Source organism: Peromyscus eremicus, chromosome 8a (assembly GCF_949786415.1).
Source record: "Peromyscus eremicus chromosome 8a, PerEre_H2_v1, whole genome shotgun sequence".
In the NCBI taxonomy this organism is placed as follows: Eukaryota; Metazoa; Chordata; class Mammalia; order Rodentia; family Cricetidae; genus Peromyscus; species Peromyscus eremicus.
The window spans coordinates 77,587,103-77,613,682 of NC_081423.1; the positions used below are offsets into that span (position 1 = coordinate 77,587,103).

Here is a 26,580-nt window from a genome sequence, read left to right on the forward strand (position 1 = left end):
GGCATCTGAGTTTGTGATCGACACATCTGGACTTGCATATCAGCTCTGTTCCTGATAAACCGTGTGACCCTGGACTAGTAATTTCATCTCTCTGCATCTTTTCCTGTGCTCTGGGAAAGAGATCACTGGTGGCTGCTTTACAGTGTAGAAACATGGCCAAAAGCATGCATTTGAGAGCCAGGCTACCTGGGCTCAAGTCCAGCTTTGCTATCCCACTGGCTGTGTAGCCTTGAACAAGTTACTCAACCTCTCTGTTACTCATCTGTGCACTGGGAATTATAATCCCCTACCTCATAGGCTGTTGGACAGGATTAAAGATAGCAGAGTGACACCTGTTACATGGTGAACGATGGCCTGGGTGTGTCCATGTGTGCACGTGTACCTGTGGGTTAAATAGCCCACACCAGAGATGCCTGCGACTAGAAATGTGTCAGATTTGGGATTTTGTTTTATTTGTGGCTCAAAAAGTTTTTCAGGTTTTGGAGTGTTTGCATTTCCAATTTTTGGAGTAGAACGTCTCTAGACAACTGTGCTTGCTTTTCACTTCTTTTTGTAATTATTTTGATTTTGATAAAAACAAAACAAAAACAGGTAACAGAGAAAACGAAAGGCTTCCAGTAATTTGATGCTCTGGGGAAAAAAAACTGTCTCCACAGCGAATAGTAGTTAGCAGTGGTGATCCCAGCAGGAGGTAAGAGGGTCTTGTTATATTAGCCCAGGCTGGCCTCAAACTTTTAATCCTGTCTCCACCTCCCAAGTGCTGAGATTATAGGCATGCACCCATTTGCCCTCCCCAGCTCTCTCCATATATTTAATACATTTGATGGGACCACACTACATGCACACTCCGGCAAGCTTTGTCTTCCCCATTTTTACTACCATCCTCTTTCCCTCTCAGTTGATAAAGGCCAATCTGATCTCTTCTGAGGACCGCACAGTCATTGTAGAAATGGACCACATTTTATCGAGCCAATCTCCTACTGACAGACATTTAGATCGTTTCCAATTCCCTGCTCCTATTAACGATGCTCCAAAATACCCCCATATATTTATCTTTGCATGCTCGTCCGATGAGCTCCTTGAAATATGTGAGCATGTGCTAGCTCAGGGGGAATGGGTGCTTTAAATGTTAATGAATATTGACAAATGTATCTCCACAAAGGAGCCACCAATTTATACTCCAGTCAGTAGCATTTCCTACCATGTACCATCACCAGACAGCATTTCTCTTTTTAGTATTTTCCAATCAGATAGGCAAACAACTCTTGTTTGTTATTTGTGGGTTTTTTTGTTTTTTTTTTTTTAAGGTTTGTTTGTTTGCTTGTTTTTGAGACAGGGTCTCACTAATGTAGCCTTGGCTGGCCTTGGCTGGCCTGGAACTTGCCAAATAGACTAGACTGGCCTTGAACTCAGAGATCCTTCTGCCTCAGCCTCTAGAGTGCTGGGACTAAAGGCATACACAAGCATGTCCAGCTAAAAGGTTTACCTTTTTATATTAAATTACGCATATGCACGTGTTTTATATTAAATTATGTGTGTATTGTGTGTGGGTATGTGCAGGTGAGTGCAGGCTTAGAACAGGTTGTCTGATCAGCTGAAGGGAGAAGTAGAGTGGTTGTGAGCTGCCTGACATGTGAGCTGGGAACTGAACTCAAGTTTCTGCAGGAACAGTGTGTGCCCTTAACCGCAGAGCCATCTCTCCAGCTCCCATTCTGTTTATGTGCAAGTTAAACACTTGTATTTCATCACACATACATTACCTTCTATATTGAAATATTAAAATATATCCACACTTCCTCACGTTCCTTTGGAACTTGTCCTTTTAGCTTATCACCTTTTGTTGTACATACATCTACAATTTCATATAGACTAATTTTTCGTCCCGTTGGTTTACTTCAGGAAATGCATCCCGGAGTGTTTCATCAACCTCCCATTTGCTCCGTTCTGTGTATCTCCTGTGTGTTTCTACTTGCATCCTTTTCACAAGAAATTATTAGCCATCTGCCATACTTCTTCTTCCAGCTGTAACTTAGAACATTCTCTCCCCCCTTTGGAATTTCCTGAATCTTACTTGAACTGGAATGACTTGAAAAGATCTAACAAAGAGAGAATATTGGCCTTTTTTTCTATTCATAATTTAAATTTTTGTTATATGTTTATTGTTATGTGTTATCCCATGGGGCCATACACCTTTTCAGCTGTACATACAAGCTGTTATTGTCGAGGATTTGTTTGATTGATTTTTGTGAGACAGAATCTTGCTTTGTAGACCAAGCTGTCCTTGAACTTACTAAATTGCCCAGGCTAGCCTCAAACTTGGGTCAATCCTCTGTATCAGCCTCTAGAGTACTCTATCATGGTCAGTCTTTAAAATTTTTTTTTGGGGGGGGGGGGGGCTGGAGAGATGGCTCAGAGGTTAAGAACACGACTGCTCTTCCAGAGGTCCTGAGTTCAATTCCCAGTCACCCACATGGTGGCTCACAACCATCTGTAATGAGATCTGGCGCTCTCTTCTGTATATATAATAAATAAATTTAAAAAAAAACTTACTCTTAAAAAAATTTTTTTATTTATCATTTATTTTATTATTCTTTTTTTTTAAAGGTTTATTTATTTATTATGTATATAGGGTTCTGCCTGCATGTATGTCTGCAGGCCAGAAGAGGGCACCAGATCTCATTACAGATGGTTGTGAGCCACCATGTGGTTGCTGGGGATTGAACTCAGGACCTCTGAAAGAGCAGCCAATGCTCTTAACCTCCGAGCCATCTCTCCAGCCCTATTTTATTATTCTTATGGGGGGGGGCAGGTGTTGAGACAGGATCTCTCTATGTAGTCCTGGCTGGCCTGGGACTCACTCTGTGGACCAGGCTGGCCTTGAACTCAAAGAGATCCACCTGCCTCAACCTCCTGAATACTGGGATTAAAGATGTGAGCCACTATGCCCAGCCCCTCCCCACTTAAAATTGTGTGTGTGTGTGTGTGTGTGTATGTGTGTGTGTACTCATACATGTGTGGGCCTCCTGTGTGTCTTTTTGGAGGCCAGAGATCAGTGCTGGATGTCTTCCTCTATCATTTTCTACCTTTTTGTTTGTTTGTTTTTGAGTCAGCTGTACATACAAATGCTGTTATTGTCGAGGATTTGTTTGATTGATTTTTGAGACAGAATCTTTGAACTAGTAACTGTTTGCCTAATTTGGCTGGCCAGCAAGTCCCCAGCATCCACCTGCCATCACTGGCCTATAGCCTGAAGTTACAAGCATGTATCAACACACTCAGCTTTTAACTAGGTGCTTGGGTGCTGAGGATCCAAATTCAGGTTTTCATGTTTGTATAGCAGGGACTTTGCCCACTGAACCATCTCCCCAGTCCCTCACTTTTACACTTCTAGTTTTAAGACAATATCATAAGTTGTCCAGACTGGCCTTGAATTCACTCTATAGTGCAGGCAGACCTGGGACTTAATACCCTTCTGTTCTGTCTCCCAACAAACTAGGATGGCCGCCCTATGCCATCAAGGCCAGCATCAGTGTCCCCTTAGAGATGTCCTGTGCTGTGTGGCCTGACCTGAGGATGTTGGCCTTGCTAACACACCTACTCACCCATGTGGTCTTGTTCTCCATGTTGATGGTAGGGATGTTGGTTCGCAGGAACAAGGTAGCCCAGCCATCCACCCTGACTCTGTCAAAGTCTCTGTAGTCCTACAAGAAAGACAGAGGGGTCCGAACTAGCAGGTGAAGTCTCTCTTGGTTTCCCTCCTGACTCAGCTCTACCCACTTCAGCACCCTATGAGGCAGCACCATTTTGATGCTGTCATTCAGCCTCTCCTTCACACACAAATGCACGCCATTCGCTCATCTGGGCACTGGGTCCCATGCTGATGCTGGGACAGGAGAGATGGGGAAGGTCACAGTCTAGGTCAGACTCATGGACTAGATCTACCCCAGCATCCGTTGCTAGCACATAGCCACGCCTCTTCATTTGCCTAAGGCAACCTTTGTGGTCCAGTGTTGGAAACTGAGTACATACAACAGAAACCAACCACACAGGCCACAAAATTTGAGTCTAGTCCTAAGCCAAAAAAAAAGGGGGGGGAGGGGCTGAGACTAGGTAGCAAGAGAAGGTTGGCATGAGAGTGACTATAACCCATCCTAGCAGGACAGATGACAGACATATGTAACTTCTGAGAAAGGTCTGTGCAGTCCAGGAGAGTGGACTCCAGGTGCTGAAGTTAGATAAGATCTCAGTGATGAGAAGTGAAGGCTGATGGAGGCCTTGATGGCTGAATAGAGAATTCACACACGGAGACAGAAAAAAAAAAAAAAAAAGCTGGTATTCCAGTGCAGAGGGCCAGAGGCAAAGGCACAGAGGTAGAATGTAATGGACACATGAGAGGTCATTTTAGAAGCATTATACACTCATGCACAGACTCACAATCATGACACCAATGTGGCCTACGGTGATAGACACACAACTGTGCAGGACACGACACTGTTTTGCACACTACACATACACACACACACCACATGCTGGCTTCAATCCCTCGCTGTCACTCTCCTCACCCAGGTGGATGACAGTGGAGACCTCCCAACACAGCACTAACCTCAATGAAGGTGCTGTTCCACACCCGCGCCTTCACGGTCACATTGGTGACGTTGGAGGTATCAGGAATGGGGCACTCCAGCCACACACAGCGGGCGCGGCCGCTGGCACAGGTCTGAGGTAGATAGGAGATGCACAGACATGAGACAGCCTGGGTCTCCAGACCTGATGCTGGCTCTGCTCACCTTCTACCCTTCTAGACTTCATCCCACCCCTGAGTGACAAAGGGGTTTGTTCGTTGTTTTGCTCACACACAAATTCCTCTACTTCTCAAACATACGTTCAAGATGCATTCTTGGGACAAACTCATCTGATTCAGGGAACACAAACGTGAAGCATAGTCCTTGCTCAGGCTGCCAAGTCCCAGCCTCAGAAATACTCTGGGTATTGTCTGTTGGCTTGGGATACCCCTTCAACCTCTAGCGAGTTATGCCTTCCCTGGGTCCCCATATTTGCTTCTCCACCTCTTCCTGCAGAGGGCACCCTGCTCTACACTTCCTCCTGCCCCTCCCCAGCCCAAATGCCCAAACAAAACAGCCCCCAACATGGGGTGAGGCCTTGGAATCCAGCCAGCAGCTCCTCTCTAGCTCCACTGTGATGGATGCTCCTTAGGGTAGGAGGTGGATCTGTTTTCCTGTCACACCCAGGTCCACAACGCCTCTGTAGACCAGTGTCTCTGGGTGAGTGGCCTCTGTCCCCCTCGCTTCATGGGGCCCCCGATGCCCATGTGCCTTGTGTCAGGATGTGTACTTCTCCCCACCTCTGCCCTGGCCACTCACCAACACAGTCTCAGATTTGGCTTTTTTGGCAGCAGCTAGCGTGACAGGTGGGGAACCTTGGTCTCCCCCTGGATCCAGTTGTCTCCGCCTGCGCTGTGGAGAATGTGGCTTGTCTCCAGGATCCTGAAGAGGGCAGAGATTTGTTGGGAAGGCAGAGAGAGATAAGAATAGCTGATGGAGGCCGGGCGGTGGTGGCGCACGCCTTTAATCCCAGCACTCGGGAGGCAGAGGCAGGCGGATCTCTGTGAGTTCGAGGCCAGCCTGGGCTACCAAGTGAGTTCCAGGAAAGGCGCAAAGCTACACAGAGAAACCCTGTCTCGAAAAACAAAAACAAAAAAAAAAAAAAAAAAAAAGAATAGCTGATGGGAGACAGGGAATGGGCAGAGGGGACTCAGGCTCCCAAAGAGGACCTGTGGCAGAGGAAGATACTGGCTTTTCTGCTCTCCGGCATGCAAATGAGATGTACATGGAACATCCCTGCTGATGAACTTACAGAGAGAGTAAGGTTGAGAGGGTTGACAAGGTTTCCAGGCGGCTGGCAGGGCCAGGACCCATTGCTATGGATGGTGATCTCCGTGGGGTACAGCAGCCACTTGCCATTGGTAACTTCATAGGGCCACTCCAGACCTAGGATCAGTGTGCCCAAGGCCGCCAGCCTGTCTCCCACAGGGCTCACCTGTGGGCATACATGACCTGTGTGTCACGGTTACCGTCTTTTGGAAAACTCCCTATAACTCAACAACCCTCAACCCTCCCAGTTTTGAACCCCAGACCCAGAACAATCTCCCCATTGCCTTTCTTAAGAGTCTCCAGCCAGGACCCCAGAGGTGCCCTTGCCTGGAATTCATATTTCAGCGGACTTCCCACATCCTCCACAGTTTTCATGCCGGCCTCGCCCATCACTGTCCCACCAAAGAAGCTCTGTAGCCGATGCGTCATCCTAGGGTCAGAAAGACACTTGAGTCAAAGCGGACAGGAGGCCGGAGCCCTGCCAGAGGGGACTGCAGTGCCAAGGCTGGTTGACTACAGTTCCCCTGATGCATAAGCCCCAGTTCTACCACACGCTGGTTGTGTGCCCTCACACAAACTGCAGAGCCTCTCTGAGCCTCAGTTTTCTTGCCTGGAAGGTGGAGTCAGTAACAGCTGGCACAGTGCAAAGCAGGGATGCAAAGTCACTAAGATGTCTTTGACATCTTCGAAAGGTGGGCTCTCAAAGAGGTGGGGGAAGGGCTGAAGAGATGGCTCCGGGGTTAAGAGCACTTACTTCTCTTCCAGAGAACTGGGGTTCAGTTCTCAGCACCCACATGGTGGCTAGCAACCATCTGTCACTCCAGTTTCAGGGGAGCTGACACCCTCTTCTGACCTTCAGGGGCACCAGGCATGCACACGATGCATACATACATGCATGCAGAGGAAACACTCATACACATAAAATAAAGTCAATCTAAGAAAAAAGGGGGTGCTGGGGAGGTGGCTCAATGGGTAAAGCACTTGCTATGGTAGTGTGAGGTCCTGAGTTCAAATCCCCTTAGGACTCACTTGAGAGCCAAGTATGGTAGCACACATCTGTAATGCAAGTGCTCCTAATGTGAGCTGGGTGTTGGAGACAGGAAGATCCCTGAGGAAATGCACGGGCCAGCTAGCCTGGCATATGCATTGTGGTGTATGCAAGAGACCCCCTGCCTCATATGGTCCTCTGACTTCTACATATGTTCCACAGCATGCACATTCCTGCATTCTCACACCTGCACATACAAACACACACCATACATATAGACACATACACAAAGGTAAATATCAATAAAATAAAGTGGAAAAGTTAAAACAAAGGGCAGAGACCACCACCTTAGCCCCGGGTGTCAATTCGGCCCCTCCTACCTGCGTTACAGGAAATAATAATGCAACCATCATGGTGGCCATTGTTATTAGGAAAAGATGACCCAGGAGGACACCAGACCAAGAGAAGTGTCAGAGGAGCCTAGGAGGCACCTTGAGGGCAGGGAGGCCCTGGCTCAGGCACAGAGGACGAGGGGCAGAGTGGTACCCACAAGCTGAGTGAGGCCTGGAGTGTGTAGTCCACCTCCAAGGTCAGGGTCATGGGCTGCAAGTTGTCCTGGTGACTTGACCTAGGGGGAAAATGCAGGTGGTAAGGAGACCCAGGACGTGAGCTCAGCCCTGACCAGACCAGCTTTACAGGGTCACTCACGTGGATAGCTGCAGCTGTGCCTGAAGGTCCCTTGTGTTCAGTGTCACCCCAATGACCTCAAAGGCGATGAGCAGCTCCATCTAGCACAAGGGTCAGGGTAACAGAAAGGAGCATTGGATCGCAGCAGGGGGCTATGGATGGCATGGGGAGATCTAGGCGAGCGACCCTCCATCCCTCTTCCTGATCCATCTCTGGTTCCCTGTCTCTTCTTTGGGTGACATCATTGCTACTTTGGGGATCTCTGCTACTTTTGCACAACCTGAAGCAGGTTACTGAAACTTCCTAAGCCTGTGTTTCCCATTCTGTGAGACAGCTTTTGTATTAGGAAAACTGAGATACTACATCAGATAAAAAGAGGCGGCATTAGGTGTACAGTGAGCACAGCGTCAGGGCTCGGCCAATGGGGTCTCCTTGCGTGCACCTACCCTAGAACCATGCATAGCTCCCTAGTGGCTCCACTGCTTAGTCTCTTGGCCTCTTCTCACCCCTTGCTGGGCCTTCCCCTCCTCCACTTTGGTCCTTTGCTTCAATAAATCCCATGAACGAATGGGGCAGGGAAGGTGCCTAGGAGCTCGCCCGAGGACCCTCCAGAAGTGGAACATGTGGCCAGGTCTCACCCTCTGGTTCCTTTTGAAGGGGTTTCCTAGCTCACACAGGATGGTCTCATTAGCTTGGCAGGTCCCGGACTGAGGAAAGACAGCAAAGAAGGTCAGGGTTATGCTTGTCTCCCGTCTGCTGTGGAGCACGGTTAGAAGCCCTAAAGACTTGTTATCTCCGGAGCAGCGGAGGGTGCCCAGTCCCCGAGGAGGTCAGCACACCACAGCAAAGGATAATTCAAGTAGATGTCATATACACTGGGGTGCAAATAGACAGGAAGCCAGCTTTGGGCTGAGGCTGGGCGGCGGGCACTCACTGGGCGCACGGAGGATAGTAGCAGGGCGGGCGGCACCCCCAAGGTGAGCAGTGCCTCGTGGGCATCTTCCCCGGCACGCTCGCGGCTCGGCGTGTTGGTCACATTGATGCTCAAGAACAGTTTCTTAGTGTCTCTGCTGTACTGGAGCCTGAAGAGAGGAGCCCTGGATTAAGCCAAAAGCCCCACCCCCACTAGGCTCCGCCCCTCGGGCCTCCGTGTCGGGGGGTGGGGGTGTCGGAAAGCCACTGCTGGGCCAACCAGGTCTTACCATGCAGTCTTAACAGCGCTTTAAAGGCCCTCTGCCCACATCCACCCTACCCCTGGCCAGTGAGGCCTCGCCCCAGTTCTGCCAGCCAATGAGGCCCCGCCTAGCCTGTGACCAATCGGCATCACCCAGAAACCACCTGCTTAGAGGCTGCAGCTGCTCAGACACGAAGGCCGCTCGCATTTGCAGGTTGCTGTCACACTTGTTGTCCGGCCCGCACTCCTTCTGGAAGTGGACCTGGGGACAGTGGGAGGCTTGAGGGGGCTGCGCCCCAGATCACCCTCTGACCCCACAGCCCTCCTGGCCCCGGGTAGGCCCTGCTCACCTCAGTGTGGTTCTCCAGAGCCTGTGCCTGGTTGAGAACTGGGTAGGCATCCAGAGACCGCATCCCCAGTTTGAGGCGATCCGGCATGGGCACAGGTAAGGAGTAGTTCATGGCAATAACAATGGGACGGAGTTTATCACGGACGTTGTCCTGGAGAAGACGGTGAGGTGAACCCAGTCCTCAGGTTGAATCCTCCTACCTCGCTAAACCCTAGCCAGCGTAAGCCCTAGGGGAGAGCTAGGGTTCTCTCTACCCTGAACCCCCAAGTTAAGCTGAATCCTCACTAATCCGGTCACCAAATGAGTCCTACCATCTTGTACTGCCCCGCCTCCCCAGGAGATAGCGCTTTTTCTTCCCAGAGATGGGTGCTCCTTTTACGGATCTCCAAGTTCACTTCCCCCTACACCATGATGCCCCAAAAGATGAACTGAGCTTGTTCTGAGTCGGGGACCCCTTCTTTCCAGACTGGACCAGAGCCAACATCTCTTTCCCAAGGTGATAAACCCTTGGCCCCATCTCCACCCCTGGGCGTATCCTACCCCTTCTACCACGTGAGACATGCTGTGTGTTGTCACCATCCTGCCTATCCCTATCCTCTGTCTTTGGGGATACCTCTGTCCCTTCGCTTTGACTTAGAGGGACCCTGGCCACCTCTTCCAGAGATTTCAGAGGCCCCCATCCATCCCACCCCACAGCTCCTCCCTCACCATCAGCAGTAATTCCAGTGTCTGGCAACGTGTCTCTGGCATGGAGAAGAATCCATGGAAGACAGCGGATTGGCTGCGGGCAAATCGGAGCCTGGGTGGGCGGCGGTCCTGGTCAGCCTCCAGTGTGTAAGCCAGGGCTGCAGACAGACCCGGCAGTCAGCAGGTGGCCAGGTGAGCATCCCCCCCCCATCCCTCCCACCTGAGCACCCCGTGCCCAGCACTCACTGATGTTCCGCCTGTAGTTGGGGTTCCCAGCACTCTGATTGTAGGCAAAGCACAGCTCCACCTGAACACTGTTGGGGGGACGCACAGCAAGGCCTGGTCACAGTGGGAGGGACAGTCGTGTCCTACTTCTCACTCTTGTGCTGGGCAAAGGGAACTCAGGACCCTTGTGTGGGGGAGTCAGGAGCAAAACTGGGGGGGTCTGCAAAGCTGTGGTGACTTCTCAATCACTGTTTCTAGAGGTCACCAGTGAGGAGGTGGGGGAGGGGATTGGTCTGATGTTATCAGGCAATTGAAGGCCCTGCCCAGGTCTTGGAATCTCCAGAGCTTCCTTTTGTCACCCACCCCCTGCTTTTCCGCTCAGTAGTCCCCTTTGCTATCAGACTGATAGCCACAAAAGCCCTCAGGGTCACCAGAGTCTTTTCCACTTTCTTCGCAACAGTTTTTTGAACACTTCCGGTAAAGAGTACTGTGCTTAGGGCTTTTTTGTGCATTGTCTCATTTAATTACCTCGGAACTCTGTGACTTGGTTATTACCTTCTGTATGTTATCTGAGACCCGGACTAATTATTTGCCCAGGGTGAGTCTCCTTCCCCACACCCATCCACCTAAGAGCATCCCTCTTCCCTTCCTTCCAACGCTCGCTCCTCAGAGTTCACTCTGCTCTCCCCCAGCAATGAGTGGCTGGGCTTTGAGCCAGATGCTCGGGAGCAGCTGTTCCTAACCTTGTGCTCACACATTAGTTCCTGCAAGGAACTTTGAATTGAAATGACGTTGGATAGGGAAGGTGTCACTGCTGAGGTTAGGACATCAGGAGTGTCCAGGGGACGGTAAGGGCCTGAGGCCTTCGGGCCTGCCTAGACATAAGGAGTGGGCAGGAAGAACCGGCCTGACAGTCTCACCAGGAGGTAGCAGTACAAAGTGAGGGGTCCAACACAGCTGGCCTGGCCACCAAGGTCCTTTGGAGAATATTGATGACAGGCCGGGCCCTATAGTAACAAGAAAGCAGGCAGACATTAGTATTTCCTGCCTACCCCAGGCTAGGGCTGGGGTTCAGGTCTCTGTGGATCACTGCAGAAGGTGGACAGGGCTGAGGCTTTATAAAGAGGAGGATGGAGGAAGGACATGCCCCTGCCCACAGTCTCCTAGCTCACCGCAGCAGCACAATGTGGTCCGACAGGCTCCCTACTAGCAGGTCTGGATAGAAGTTGTCATCCACATCCATCTTCCCACTCAGAGAGTAGCCAAAGGTGGACAAGCCAGGCAGTCCTAGTTTCTCTCCATGGACTATCTGAAGCCAAGAGGAAGTGGTAGGGGCAGGCTCTGAGACATGCTTGGAGGAGGAGGCCCTGGGGCATAGGGGTATCAGACACGTCCCCATGGATTCATACCTGCTGGGGCTGCTTGAGGAGTCCTCTGGAACTGCTGTGGTAGATGTATACCTTGCCCAAGCCCTCAAATGGAGCTCCCACGGCAATGTCTGGGGAGGAAAGACAGGGCAGGGTCACCAGGCATTCCGGGCTCCATAGCTCTTTCACTTTGTGCTGTAGGCCACTGAGCCCAGCATGGCAGTGACCTCAGCCTGGCAGAAGTGTTCAGAGCAACAGGGAACTTCATAGCTTCTGAGCTCTGGTGGGAATGGAGGCTGGGGAAAGGGGAAGAAGTTTCCTCCAAGTCAGACAGCAGGTTAGTAGCTCACACAGAGCTGTGTTCCACATTCCCCAGGGTAATCCGGTGTTTCCCGTTTTCCCTATCCCCCATCAACCCCTTCTCCAGACACCTTGGTTCTTCTAATGACATTTACTATCAAGGCCAGGAAAGAAGCCATTCCCCATTGATCATTGCCAGCAGTCACAGCATCCATTTCACTTAACCCGTACAAGAATGCCGTGGGGGTCTCTACTGTCATTTACCCGCTTCGTAGATGAGTGGACTCAAATCCCAGAAGCTGGATTATAACTACAATACCACAGTGCACTTTGTCCAGTATAATGGACCTTCAAATGTCAAGACTTTTAAAATGCTAAGCAATGTTTCCTGAGACTCAACACGTTTGATGATCTGTCTTTACTGGACTCATCTGCTGCATGTGATCTGAGAAGGCCTGGGTAACTGTAAAGGGAGTCAGGGAGAATAAGTGGCCCCTACGCTGAAAACAGTGACCACAGCTTGGGCCTGCTGGCTGACCTTTCTGGCACCCATTTCTGCCTCTTCAGAGGCTTTGCCTTCCCTTCGGCTCTCAGCTGTGTTCTGGGAAACTGAGGTGGTCAGAGAACTGACTTTTGGTGAGCTAAGTGCTCCCACAGTAACCTGGCTCACACCCTGACGTGTCCTCCCTGTGACTTCCCGGGTCCCGCAGAACACCTGCAAGGTAATGCCACTATACCTAAGGCCCCCTCCCTTTCTCATCACCTGATAGGGTACATCCCTGGTCCTACCTCCCCAGGTTTCCTACCTGCTTCCATCTCACACCCCTCCGGAAATCACCCTCCACAGTGTCAAGCCATCATCTAACATCCCTGCTCCAACCATTTCTCTGGATACCTCCCCACCCTGCTCTCGCTATTCCGCAGATAGAAAAGCCCCCATTTACTCTGCCTGGCTTTCAGAGCATTCTCCAGCCTGTCCCCAGTGTACACTTTGGTAGTGCATATGCCATGGCAAGTTCCTATGCTCATGCTGCATGCTGTCTATTCCTCTCTTCCGTGCACCCTCAGCCCAGCCACTTATCCCCACTCTAGGTAAGCCTCTGCAGCATCCTCTGCACATCCTCTCCAGTATCCCTTTGAGCGGAGATCCCGGTATGCAACTGGTGCTCAGTCAGTGAGGTGCTGAGGGTGGGATGCAGGCTCATACCCTGGAATCCATCCTGGTTGATGTCACCGATGCTGGCTATAGAGATGCCAAAGGCAGAGCGACTGGGGCCATGAAGCAGGAGGGAGGATTCATTCGGGAAGGACGTGCCCGCCTGGTTCATGAAGACGTAGACGGCACCCCCTACCTCCTCTTTTCGCTCAAAGTAGTAGGGAGCACCTACCAGGAGGTCCTGCCACCTGCACAGGAGAAGAGTGGGAATGAGAGTGTGAGGTTGGCCCCCGATACACAAAGGAACTGTCATTGAATGAGCATGATTTTGCCAGGGCCATGCAACTGAGCAAACGACCTGCCTGACCCCCGGCCATGAGAAGGCCAACCAGACCCACCAAACAGAAAAGCCGCATCATGGAGAAATCATGCAGGTAGAGATCACACCCAGAAAAGCTCCTTCCCCATTGGCACCTTATGGATGACAGGCATGATTGACAGGTACAGACAAGCAAGCACGGTGTCATGCAAATGTCCAGACTCCCATCAAGTGTGATCGCAAGACCCTAAAAACAGTGAGTGTGCGAATGCAAAGCTTCTACTTCCCTGACGTAGCTTGAGCAAGCCTGCCACCCCACCCCCACCCTCACCTTTCTCTCCGGGCCCGGAGGATGTCCCATGTCCCTAGGTTCTCACCCATCGTTGTTCAGGTCTGCCAGAGCGATGGCGCTGCCAAAATAAGCGCCCACCTGCGTGCCCTCCAGCACCTGCCTCCTCCGCAGGTCTCCGCCTGCCTCTTGTCTCAGCAAGAAGACAGCGCCCATGTGTTGGTGCCGTGGGGCGCCCGTCACAACAGTGATGTCCGTGGGATGGAGGACGGCACTGCCTACCTGCACTGTGTACCCTGGGGTGGGGTGGAGAGGGGTTCAATCCAGGACCCAGTGGACTTGTCCCCTTCTATACTGGACCTACCCCTCTAGTTACCCACCCTCTATTATCTCCTAGTCCTCTATTCCAGTTGAGAAAAAAAAACGTGGGCCACAGACCCAGCCGTAGCCTCCCTTGCAGACTGGGTTTTGAGCTTCATGACACAACTAACTTTGCATCTGGAGGCTTTAGACCAGAGCCACACATGCAGGTGGGGTGCAGTGAGTGTGTGCTAATTGAACTAAATGCCACTAGTCACACCCCACAGCACACCAGAGGTCAAAGGGTCAGTACGTTAGGGACCAAATTTGGCTTCCTCCATCCTCCAGTGGGCCACCAGCACTGGGCTTACCAATATAGAGGTTTCCTTGGTCCTCGGAGCCCTTATAGCTATATTCAGATAAATCCCAGTCCTTGCGCTGAATCATGTAGCTGTTTCCTGCAGGAAGATTGGGGAAGGGAGCAGAAAGTGTTGGTCACTACCTTTTCCCTCTACCATGCCTGCCTCCCTTGACAACAACAATAACCCCTGTTATGTATGAGCACTTAGAAATCACTGCTGTTGGGCTTTTTTGTTTGTTTGTTTGTTTTGTTTTGTTTTTGCTTTTTTGTTTGTGGGTTTTTTTGTTTTTGTTTGTTTTTTGGTTTTTGGTTGTGGTTTTGGTTTTTGTTTTTTCGAGACAGGGTTTCTCTGTATAGCCCCGGCTGTCCTGGAATTCACTCTAGACCAGGCTGGCCTCGAACTCAGAGCTCCACAGGCCTCTGCCTCCCGAGTGCTGGGATTAAAGGCATGCACCACTACTGCCCAGCCGATAAACCACATCCTCTTTAAGAATTTTTTTTTTTTTTTTTTTTTTTTTTTGGTTTTTCCGAGACAGGGTTTCTCTGTGTAGCTTTGCGCCTTTCCTGGATCTCGCTCAGTAGACCAAGCTGGCCTCGAACTCACAGAGATCCGCCTGGCTCTGCCTCCCGAGTCCTGGGATTAAAGGCGTATGCCGCCGCCGCCGCCACCACCACCACCCGACCCTCTTTAAGAATTTTATGATGGGAGGCTGGCTGGAGAGATGGCTCAGTGGACAAGAACACTGGCTGATGCTCTTCTAGGTAACCCAGGTTTGATTCCTCGTACCCCCATGGTGACGCACAATGGTCTGTAACTCCAGTTCCAGGAGATCAGACAGGCCTTGAGCTCATGATCCTCAGGCCTCAGACTCCCAATTGTTGGCATGTACATTACAGCTGGTTGACGTGATTATAGGTATAAATGTTTCGCCTGCATGTATGTCTGTATATCACCTGCATGCAGTGACTGCAGAGGCCAGAAGAGGGCGTTGGGTCTCCTGGAACTGGAATTACAGCCACCGTGTGGGTGGTGAGCCATCTCTCCAACCCTTTAAGCAAGAATCTCGAGACAATGAAATCTTCTATGACCTCAAAAGGACAGTCCTGTATGTATTGACCTGAAACATGGCTTTTAGCTTATGGTGAATGAAAAGACAAAGTGGAAGACCAGAGCATTTAATTGGATCCTGTTTGTTTTTAAGAAGATACCTATAGGCCGGGCGGTGGTGGCGCACGCCTTTAATCCCAGCACTCCGGAGGCAGAGCCTGGCGGATCTCTGTGAGTTCGAGGCCAGCCTGGGCTACCAAGTGAGTTCCAGGAGAGGTGCAAAGCTACACAGAGAAACCCTGTCTCGAAAAACCAAAAAAAGAAAAAAAAAAAAAAAAAAAAAAAAAAAAGAAGATACCTATAAATACTAAAATAAGGGGCTGGAGAGAAGGCTCAATGGTTAAGAGCATTGGCTCCTCTTCCAGAGATCCTGAGTTCAATTCCCAGCAACCACATGGTGGCTTACAACGATCTGTAATGGGATTAGATTACTTCTTCTGATGTTCATGAAGACAGAGCACTCATATACATAAAATACATGAATAAATAAATCTTTTTAAAAATCATTAAACCAGGTGGCGGTGGCACACACCTTTAATCCCAGGACTCGGGAGGCAGAGCCAGGCGGATCTCTGTGAGTTCCAGGCCAGCCTGGTCTACAGAGTGAGATCCAGGACAGGCACCAAAACGACACGGAGAAACCCTGTCTCGAAAAACAAAACATAACTATATATATATATATAAATATATATATATATATAACTATATATATATAAATGAATAAATATTTAAATATATAATAAAAAATCATTAAAAATACTAAAATAAATGTGGAAGGAGTCCTAAGACACGATGAACACTGGGAAATTTTTCTCATTTTTTTCCCCTTCTTTTTTTTTTTTTTTGGTTTTTTCGAGACAGGGTTTCTCTGTGTAGCTTTGCGCCTTTCCTGGGACTCACTTGGTAGCCCAGGCTGGCCTCGAACTCACAGAGATCCGCCTGCCTCTGCCTCCCAAGTGCTGGGATTAAAGGCGTGCGCCACCACCGCCCGGCCTTTTTTCCCCTTCTTAATTTGTGGTTCTGAAGGCTGAACTTAGACCCTCATACAAGCTAAGCTAGGTGCTCTACCACTGAACTCTGTGCCGTTCTCCCCTTTTTAGTTATTTTGAAACAGAGTCTTGCTATGTTAACCACGCTGGGCCTGAACTCAATATCCCAGGCAGGATTATGGATGGCATCCTCCTACCTCGGCGTCCGAGTAGCCAGGATCACAGGGTAGTGCCGCTTTTTTGCTGGCCGGTTTTGCTCTTAATTCTAACAAGTCCTAAGCTGAGGTTTTACTTTTTTGCACCAGAAGCATGATTGTAAAATTTCCCAGAGGTTGAGTTGATGTTAGACAGGCCACAATCCAACCTAGGTTTCCTTGTTTATTTATACTTTGTTTGTATTTATTTGTTTGTTTGTTTCCAAGACAGGGTCTCACTAAGTAGCTTTGGCTGTCATGGAACTCTCTGTAGACCAGGCTGGCCTCGAACTCACAGAGTTTTCGCCCTGGAAGCGCTGCCTCTGCCTCCTGAGCGCTAGGAGTAAAGATCTGTCCCCGTGGCTTACTGGAGACAGGTGCTTTCTGTCACCCCTCCTTCTCCCGGGTCCTCACCTTTCCAGTTGTAGGCTCCAGGGGCACCGAAGTACACGGTGTTCTGGGTGAAGCCACCGCTGGTGCCCAGCTGGCACATGCCAGTCTGCAGGTAGTCAGTGTTGCTGTTACACATCTCATTGTGGTAGGCCTGCCAGTCGTCACCAGGGTCCAGCTGTAAGTCGTTGCCACGCACGTAGCACTTGCCCACCATACGCCGCTGGTCCTCTAGCCCGGACCATAGCACCTGGGTGTAGCGATGGGCACAGACCTAGGGATCCCCAAACACACAGACGCTTGGCCTTAGCCAGGATCAGGGAACCCATGGCAAGCTGTATGTCTCACCCTGGGCACAGCTGGCTTTGTGAGTCAAGGGCCAAAGAGGAACGCTGTCTTCTTTTTCTTCCGAAACTTGTATCCCCTTTCCATTATTTAGAAATCAAGGAGCAGATCTGGGGAAGTCAGGAGGCGTGAATTTGAGAGTAGCTGAGGGATCTTGGTGAAAGGAATTGGAGAAGGATGAGGGAATGTGGGGCTTAGGCTCCTGAGGCTAAAAGGAGCCATTTACAGGGAGATCGTCCCCAGATGATCCTGTTGTTTAATGAAAGGATCATTTAAAATAATAATAATAATAATAGCATTCGTAACAGCAGTGAACACTTACTGAGTACTTACTATATGCCAAGCACAAGCTCTTCTCATATAGTAACTTTTAAATTTATTTTTATCTGATTTTCTCTGTATGGGTATTTTGTCTGCATGTATGTCTGTGCGCCATGTATGTCTGGGCCTGCAGAAGCCAGAAGAGGGCATCAGATCCCCTGGAACTGGAGTTACACACTGTTGTGATTTGCCATGTGGGTTGCTGGGAATTGAACCCTGGTCCTCTGGAAGAGCAGCCAGTGCTCCTAACTGCTGAGCCATCTCTCCAGTCCCGCATCATAAACACTTATTGGGAAAATCAGTGGAACAGTAGTTACTTTAGGGCTGATCATGGCTTAGCGTTTTCAAGACCCTGGGTCTGATCCCTAACAAAGCCAAAACAAACATAAGAAACAAAAGCCAAACTATAAACTTAAAAAAGTCTCTGAGCCAGTCATGGTGGCACCCACCTTGCATCCCAGCACCAGGGAGGCAGAGGCAGGTGGATCTCCGAGTTTGAAACCAGCCTGGTCTACAGAGTGAGTTCAGGGCAGCCAGGGCTAAGAGTGAAAACCAGCTTCCAGGGGGTCAAAAACGTTCTGAATTAGCCTTTGGGCTACACAATAGCCCTTTTCTGTCCATCAGAGCAGCGAACACCACTGGCATTTCACAGGAGCTATCCTTAGATACTGCTAAATTTCTGGTGCTCGGAACGCAGCAGGTGCTGACTAAATATTTGCTGACTGAGTGAAGGTGGGGAAGCAGTTAATCCCAGAGTCTACAGTCACTTAGACAAACCTCTAGGCTCATGCCCACAAACAACAGGGGGTACGAAAGGGTGGTCTGGAGAACTGGCTGCCAGCCTGTAGCTTGCCATGGTGTTCAAAGGGCAGAAATCACAGCAGGGACGGCTACAGGAGTTGGTGGCTGCTCACAGGTGGACCAGAGAACTTTCGGGGGTGATGTAAATATGCTGTTTCATGGGCGTTACTGACACAGGCTTATCACGGGTCGAAGCTTGTAAGAAGTTAATACCTGCCCTTCTCACTATATGGAAGGTTTATATACATCTCAATAATGTCAGTCTGGGACGCAGAAATTGAGATCCCCAAGGGCTGACACTGAAGAATGGTCTGCAGCAGCAGGTGACAATGGACAGTAGGGAGTGGCACTCAAATCAGTGCCAGGGTGAGCCAGGGTCACCAGGGCTGTGCTTCTTCCGGCAGCCAACCTCCCAGGAAGGAGTGCCTGCCAGCGCCCAGCTGCCCGGGGCTCTCTCTGCCCTTTCCCCCTCCAAGTTCTCTCTGCTCTTTCCCACGAATGGTGAGCATCCATGCAGGTCACACAGGACCCACGCCATGTCCAGCCTTGGGAAAGCGCCAGACAACCCTCTCCCCAGAGTACAGGGATCAGGGAACACACAGGCCTACAAAGACATGAGGCTACAGAAAGGCATTTGCAAAGGCCCCAGCCATGCACAGAGGGTCCCCTGCCACCCTCCGCTGTCCTCCCTGGCTCTGGGACGATGACGCTAAGTGTTCACTTACCAGGACTCTACCTGCAGGGCCCTGGCTGGCCACAGTCACCCCAAGCCACATGTCCTCAATAATGTGATGGTCAGGGTCACCTGCAGGAATGGGAGGGCTCATGAACTAGGTCCCTCGTTACATATTCCAGTGCCCGAAGCCTCCCCAGGGCAGGCCTCCCTCCTCGCTATGTCCTGCCCGTCACTGCTCGGAGCTCGCACCATCTGACCTTCCGCTTTTTTCTGCTCCTCTTCCCAAGTAGACAAGACAAAGCATGCCAGCGTTGCTTTTTTTTTGTTTGTTTGTTTTTTGAGTCAGGGTCTCCATGTACATCTCAGGCTATTCTGAAACTCACTATGTAGCCCAGGCTAGCCTTGTTCTTGCTGTCCTTCTGCCTCAGCCTCAAGTGTTAGAATAACAGGCACGAGCCACCCTGCCTTGCTGACAAGCTAGCCTTGTCTCTTCTCCCTGCCAGACTCCTGACTTAGCTCTGCTCCCAGCCTCTCCTCACTTTTCTCTGAGATGTCCATCCGTTCACAATCGTTCTTGAGAGCAGTGAGGGGACACAGGTACACAGCGCCGGTCCGGTTGGTGTAGCCATCAGCCACAGCGAGGTCCCGGGGAGCACCAGCCAGAAGCCTGAGAAAGGGAGGCAGGTGGACCAGACTTTCCAAGCCTCCCTCCAGCCAACTTGCAAATCAACCCTCACTATGCATGGGTTCCAGACCATGTTCTGGGGACGGAACATTAATAAAACCTCGGTCCTGTCTTCCGGGAGAGCCTGTCATAGGGGAAGGTAGGCCAGGGAACACTAAGCATCTCACGAGAAAAGCATGGAAGTCTGTACATGAGGTGCCATGGCCTGAGTGTGAGGACAATGGCCCAGGGTCACCCAATGAAGAAGGGAGGAAGGGTTCCCGAGACAAGGGTACAGTATGTGCAAGGACCAGGAAGCATGAGCAATCCAGTGAGTCAGGCACCAGCCCTCTCTACAACCAGAACCCAGGAAGAACATGAGGGGGGAGGCATATAAGCCATGGCAAAGGCCTTAGAGGAGCCACAGAGGGACCCCAGGCAAGGCAGGAACAAGACCAGACCTGGTTTTGTTCTGTGTTTCATTCTCTTCTTGAGACAGGGTCTCATACAGCTGAGGCTAGGATGCTCCCTATTCAAAGATGACCTCTAACTTCTGATCCCCCTGCTTCCAGCTTTCAAATGCTGGGATTTTCAGGTATGTACCACCATGCTCAGTTTGATGTAGTGCTAGGAATTTAACCCAAGGCTTCCGGAATGCTAGGTAAGCGCTCTACCAGCTGAAGGACATTCCCAGCCCCAGATCAGGGGTTTTGAAGGAATCCTTTGGCCTCGGAGATAAAGGCAGACATGAAGGAATGACAGTTGTGGGTTCAAGTCCCGGGGCATCGGAAGGCAGAAAAGAGAATCTGTGTAAGGATGGGTGAGTTGTTGGAAGCCTGGATCTCTCCTCTTGAAACCATAGAGCACATAGCTCTAAGAGGCACAGATTTCTAAGTGAGCTGAGTGATGCCTCCATTTGCCCCACCCCCTCCTTGAGACAAGCACACAGGTATGGGGTGGGGCTGGATGCTAGTGTGGCCCAAGAGCAGAGCTGATGTGGGTGGGAGTGGACAAGAGCTATCATCTTATCCCCAGAATCCATCTTTAGGGACATCAAGAAATTCCCACAAGGGGGCTAGACCCTGGAACCCCATCCCACACCAAAGGGTTGACTTAAGCAGAGCAGACAGGGGATTGGCCCTGAAATCCTATCGCAGACCACCCTCAGGTATTTGCAAAAGATCTCCAACATAGGCTAGGCTATGCAAATAGTATCTGGGGCAGCGCAGCTTCAGAACCAAGTTATTTCTTGTATCTTCTCCCTATAGCCTTTCAATACTCTGATTAGAACATGCCCTCTGCCACCTTCCTTCCAACTCAGCCTCCTGGGTGGCAGAACTTCCCAGGTGCCCCTCTGTTTAGCCCAGCAACACTGTGGCCCTGAGGCTCCCAGGCTCCAGGCCTCTCGCCAGTCTGGAAGTGCTGAGCAACGGCTGTGCCTACAGCCCTGCTTAGGATCTGGTTGCGAGGGCGAGGGCGGCAGGGTGTAGGTAGGGCAGGGCTCGGGCATGCTGGGGCCTGGGGTGCCTCCGCCTACCGGGAGTCAGGAATGCATCGCCTCCAGGTGCTAGGAAAGGGGTGGACCTTTGCCTACACCTCACAGCTGCAGCTCAGACATCACCCTCAGTGGCTGTTCCTCAGGGCAGAGGCAAAGCTTCCCCAAACATAGTGTCCTGAGCACCCTAGGGAGGGGTAAGGGAACAGATGTAACAGCTGCTAGGCCTTTAGCCAACTTCTGTTCAGGCTAGGGAGGGTACCTGCCTGACCATCCTGGCTCAACACAGGCACACACCTACCCCCTGGCATGCTTGACGAACGAGAGGAGGAAGCTAGGGCCTGTGGGAACATCTCAACCTGGGAGCTAGGAACCCGCTCTAGGACTGGTGTTGTGACGAGTGATTTCCTTTCCCTGTGAGTGTCTTATCTGTAAAATGGGAATCCCAGCTGAACCCCCTCCTCCAGGGTTTGGGGGAAATAAATGGGCTCTCTGACTGAGAAGACATGGTTGGTGTGAACACTGTTGCTCTGGGTTTTCTTGTTTTGTTTTGTTTTGTTTTTTGTTTTTTAATGGTACCAGAACTGGCCCTAACTTGACTCGAGTCTCTCTGGGGACTCAGGAATTCCAATACTGCAGGTTAGGGAACCTGAAGCAGAGAGAAAAGGACAGACTGCTTCATTGTTTAGAAGGAATAAGGGGTGAACAGAAGTAGGACTTGCCCATCCTGAGGATAGCAGGCAGCCACTGGGGGAGGGGAGGAAGATGCTGGCGTCTGCTCATCTAGAAGAGATGCTCAGAGTCGGCTGGTGGTGGGCTCGGCTACAATGGGCTTGGAGAGCTGGAAGCTTCCGTGGGTGAAAGGGGGACCTGGGAGCATACAGTGTAATGCATGCACTACCCTCATGGCTGCCACTGTCCTGCCTAACCCATGTGGCAGCGGGTAACTGAAGAGCAGGGTTTCCATGCCTCCCAAGTCTGCCTCTGCCAGGAGGGACTGAGGGACCCTTCCTCTTAGCTGCCTGAGGTATGGTCCAGGCGGAGCCAAATATAAATTATGGCTGGATTAGAATAAGACTCCATGCAGTCTTCGCATTCCTATCCTTGTCTGGTGCCAGCCTTGTGCCCACTGATGGGGACTGGGAAGGGGCCAGTTCCCTAATCCCTAGGCTCCTCCTCCTCCTGAGAGATTCCACTGGGAGCTCCCCCACACCCCCTGGAGTATTTTTAGCTCCCACTTGGCCCGCTTAGAGGCCCTTTAAGGCCCTCTGGCTCCCAGCCCAGGATGCAGTAGTCTACAGCCAGAGGCCTGCACATGGATGGAGGAAGGAGGTTCAGAGGGTAGGGTCCACCTTCCTCCCACCACAGCCAGGTATATGTAAGATCAGGGTTAGGGAATCCCAAAACTGGCACAAACCTTACTGGTACGTAAATTGAAATGTAAAGTACTATGTAAATGAACAGCAGGTAGTACTATTGGGTTCAGGTAAAAAATAAAAATCTAAAAGCTGACCTCTCCCAGACAACCACTGAACCCAACCCCCATCCACAGACAGAAGGGGCAAAGGCACGTGGGGATGCCTAGATAGAGCTCTCAGGAGATAGGACATCCCTCTCCTGGAGCCAAGTTGGGCAAGGAGAGGCGGAGAGCGCCCCCGGAAGCAGATGTGGGTGAAATGGAAGATCAAGGGCTCTCAACAGCTGCCTCCTCATCCTGTCATTTGGCTCCAACTAGAAAGCCCCACCTGGCCTCAGGGGAGCCCCTGAGTTCTAAGTGCAGGGAGTGGGACTCTTCTTCGCCCTGACCAGCCCTCTACACCTCCATTCCTCCCAAGCAGTTCAGAGCTAATAGAATAACTGCACAGAAAATGGCAGGATCTGAGAAGGCTGAGGAATGGGACCCAAGAGAGACAGGGCACCAGGCTGGCTCACCCCAAAGAGGAAGAGCCCCTCGGGACTCCGGGAGTGGAATGATGCTCCAAGAAAATCTATACGATTCAACTTCATTTCAGGGAGGTGTGTGGTGGCTCCTATGGGAAGATTTTGGGGAAATCCCCAGAGCCTTTCTTGGGGTCTTGGTCACTGTGCCCCTCCTACGGAAGGCGTAGAGGCAGGAGGGGAGGCAGGAGCTGCTCCAGCCTGAGTAGGGGGGAGGTCAGTTCCTGGATGCCAGCTCTATGCCCTGCTGCCTGATTTAGCCACCTCCCCAGAGGCTCTCGTGTGGCGCTGAAACTGCAGCCCTCACCATCCTCCTCTACCCCTCCTCATGCTGCCTACCCAACCCCCTCCCGCCTGGTGACTCAGCCCTAGAACCAGAGCAACAAGAGAGAATGAGAAAGATGGAAGAATGAGATCTTGGCAGGGCCCTGAGTGAAAGAGGGTGACACCGATTTCCTCGTTTCTCCTCTTTCCCGGCTTTCCAGCAGGTATTCCATGTTTGACCCTCTATGACATCCATCTAACCTCAGTCCACCTCACTGCGATGGATTTCTTCCTTTCCTGTTCTGAGACAGGGTCTTACTGTGTGGCCTAGACATCCAGCAAACTGCCAATCCTCCTGCCTTCCTCTCTGAGTCCTCGCATGACAGGTGTATGCCACCCCTCGGGACACCAATCCCTCCTTGCGGCTTCCCTTTCTGCAAGATCAGCCCTCCCCCACCTCCTGCCCTTTTTTAAAGCCTCTGGGCCTAGAATGACCACCGAGGAAGGCAGCAGAGGAGGGTAAACCAGATGTAGGCCTCGTTTCCACAGCCACAGCTGCTGTACCATTTCTACTGGCTCCAGCCATGAAGGCTGCCGGAACCCGCCCTGTCCAGGGAGCGTGTTTCAAGAGAGCACAGCAGGTAAGCCAGGCCCCTGCCTACCTCGGGAATGACCTCATTTCCAGAAGCCACTCCCTCCCAGGTTTCCCAGACACCCTCCTTTCCAACAGTGAAAGGGAGAGGGGGCCCAGAGGAATCAACCGGTGAGGGTGGGCCAGAATAAGAAGGGACAACAGGGCAGGTGCAAGGGGTCAGCAACCACCTCCCAAATGAGCGGCTCTTCTCCCTCTGAGGAGAGCTTATGTCACATCAAAAAGCTCAAAGTGAGCCCGACGAGATTATGTCACATCAAAAAGCTCAAAGTGAGCCCGACGAGGGGGCAGAAGCCTTTAATCACAGATTGGGAGCCAGAGGAGGGTGGATCTCTGTGAGTTCAAGGCCAGCATGGTTTTATAGGGCGAGTTCTAGGACAGCCAGAGTCATGTAAGAGAGACGATGTCTCAAATAAATAAATAAGCCCAAAGTGAGTGGTCTGCCCTGGATTCTCACTATCAAGCATGGGCTATGGGTGGGGTACTCAACATAGAGATAAAGGTCGTAGCAGCAAAGAGAGTGTCTCTTGGCTTTTTACACAGAAGCTATGTATGCTCTCCCCTCCCTGATCCCCCAGGGACAATGTACAAACCTGTGATTGTGCACATACTCTCAGGAGCCCCTGAACCCCTGGCAGACCCCAAAGGAAGGACCATGAGCCACACCGCCCTTCCAAAGGGACTTCGATGCTGACAGAACCTGAGGTCACAGTTTGACTTATTAGTTCCCTAGAATACTTGGGCAGCTGCTCACATCTGGCTACACAGCTGGCTGTAGTGAATCCCAGCTGTTTCTCCCAAAGGGCTGGAGAGCTGAACCCCGTTAGATGAGGACAGAGCTAAGGTACAGAAGCAGCTCTGGGCAAGAGAGAGAAGACCCATCTGCCCTCAGAGTCCACTCGTTTCAGCGTTCTCCCCAGCTGCCTGGAAAGGAAAGCAGAAGTCTTTCACTTGGCCAACTTGGGTACGACCCATAGGCAGAAGGGGTTCACCTCCAGCCTGGTCTCGGCCCCAGAGCCTTCTGGTGTCCACTGGAGAACTGGACACACCAGGACCGTTCCAGACACACTGTGTCATCAAAGCACCACTAACACCGAGGAAGCAAAGGCTCAGGTGTCAGAGACAGAGCCAAGACGACAGGCACAGGGACACTCAGCTTCTCCCTTTACAATGTCAAGGTGCCTCTCACAGGCTGGCAGGGAAAGGGAGGAGGAAGAAGCATACAGATCCAGGTACAACCTCATCCTGCAGGAAGCTGACCCTTGGGAAGGAAATATCTTCCTCCAGGTCACAGAACGTACGTGTGTGTGTGTGTGTGTGTGTGTGTGTGTGTGTGTGTATGCGTGCGCGCGCGTGTGTGCACTCGCGTGTGCAAAATTGTATTTTACTCTTTCCAGGTCTCTTCCACTGTCCTAACTCAGGCCATACACGTTCGGCATCAGAACGTAGGAAAACTATATTCTGGGCTAGGACAGGGGAGGAAAAGCCACTACTGTAGCAACTACCCATTGTCAGAGAGTCTCAGAAAGGTGGAAGGTTAAATCTGCCTGGCCAGGGCAGGAAGGGTGTGGTAGCCCTACCTTCTGCAGGGGCCAGGTAGGGTAGAGGCTAAGTCCAGGTGGGCAGTACGCACAGGGGCTGGGCCAGCAGGGCAGAGGCAAAGCCTGAAGTGAGCTGGACTTTGAACATTCCAAACTTCCTCAAGTTTCTACAGGCCCAAGTCAGAGCAGAGAGTGGTTTCAACACTCTTACCTTGACTGTGTCTTTTAATTTAGTAACTGTCAGAGGCCAGGTAGGAATCAATGCCTGGTAGGCTATCCAGCTCAGAAAGGTAGAAGGGGTCTGTGTGATCATCACTGTCTTTCCCTGGGCAGCCTCACCCCCTCTGGCCACCCCCTTCCCTCAGCTAGTCAACCTCAGCACACAGAACCCATGCAGAGAAACCTCAGACACCTGGACGTGACCCGTTGGGCATGTGTGTGCATGGGGAGGGGCAGGGGGCTGGACGCAATCTCCTCCCCTCCTCCACTCTGCTTAGCTCTTCCCGCTTCTTGCAGCTGTTGCAAAGGAGAGCAGGAGAAAGAGAAAACACCATTTCCCTCTTCAAACCAAAACAAACACACTCAGGGCTGCTGATTCAACATGAATCTGTGGAATGCAGGGAGATGTCTGGTGGGAGTACCCCACTGCTTCCGGGTGGGCTCTGGCTTCTGAGGCTTAAGACAGCGCCTCCTCTGTCCTCTACTGTCCGTTCCTCTAGGGGTCAGAGGGAGCCTCTGGACAGCTCCAAACACCCAGCCTCTTCATCACCTCACTCTGCAATGCCAAGCCCTTGAGAAGAGGTCCAGCCTGGCTCTGCAGAGGGCGTGGTTGCTGTGGCCACAGACTAAATGAGAGATGTAATGGGGGCTTACACGCATATATCTCGGGTTCTCCCCAGGCGGAAAGGAAGAGGGGTGTGATATGTGTTTATTTTACAGGCTTCTCCAAGCCTGGGGAAGAAGTTAATGTTAGCTACTGGATTCTCGGGGTGCTGGGCAACAGAGACCCTACTTCTGTTCTCCAAAGAGGTCTGAACGTGGAGCGGCCGCGTCTAGACAGGTTCTGGCCAGGTCAGCACTTGCTATGATTACTGCCCCCCATCCTCCAC

General features: G+C 51.3%; 1 protein-coding gene across 2 annotated transcripts in view; it reads right to left on the reverse strand.

Annotated features, from left to right (window-relative positions):
• Positions 1–26,580, reverse strand: part of Itga3 (integrin subunit alpha 3) — a 37,237-nt gene that overhangs the window by 9,505 nt on the left and 1,152 nt on the right. Inside the window, exons 2-23 of one of the 2 annotated variants that reach the window (XM_059271579.1) lie at positions 19,457–19,584; positions 18,967–19,046; positions 16,799–17,048; positions 14,104–14,190; positions 13,521–13,728; positions 12,876–13,072; positions 11,411–11,499; positions 11,174–11,310; positions 10,922–11,008; positions 10,023–10,090; positions 9,798–9,934; positions 9,091–9,240; positions 8,905–9,002; positions 8,501–8,648; positions 8,205–8,273; positions 7,588–7,667; positions 7,430–7,507; positions 6,219–6,321; positions 5,875–6,057; positions 5,382–5,504; positions 4,604–4,717; positions 3,603–3,701 (exon numbers count right to left, since the gene is read on the reverse strand). In XM_059271579.1, the coding sequence (XP_059127562.1) occupies positions 3,603–3,701; positions 4,604–4,717; positions 5,382–5,504; positions 5,875–6,057; positions 6,219–6,321; positions 7,430–7,507; positions 7,588–7,667; positions 8,205–8,273; positions 8,501–8,648; positions 8,905–9,002; positions 9,091–9,240; positions 9,798–9,934; positions 10,023–10,090; positions 10,922–11,008; positions 11,174–11,310; positions 11,411–11,499; positions 12,876–13,072; positions 13,521–13,728; positions 14,104–14,190; positions 16,799–17,048; positions 18,967–19,046; positions 19,457–19,584 (2,713 nt within the window). The remainder of the gene's footprint in view (positions 1–3,602; positions 3,702–4,603; positions 4,718–5,381; positions 5,505–5,874; positions 6,058–6,218; positions 6,322–7,429; positions 7,508–7,587; positions 7,668–8,204; positions 8,274–8,500; positions 8,649–8,904; positions 9,003–9,090; positions 9,241–9,797; positions 9,935–10,022; positions 10,091–10,921; positions 11,009–11,173; positions 11,311–11,410; positions 11,500–12,875; positions 13,073–13,520; positions 13,729–14,103; positions 14,191–16,798; positions 17,049–18,966; positions 19,047–19,456; positions 19,585–26,580) is intronic. The other variant, XM_059271578.1, reaches the window with a different exon arrangement.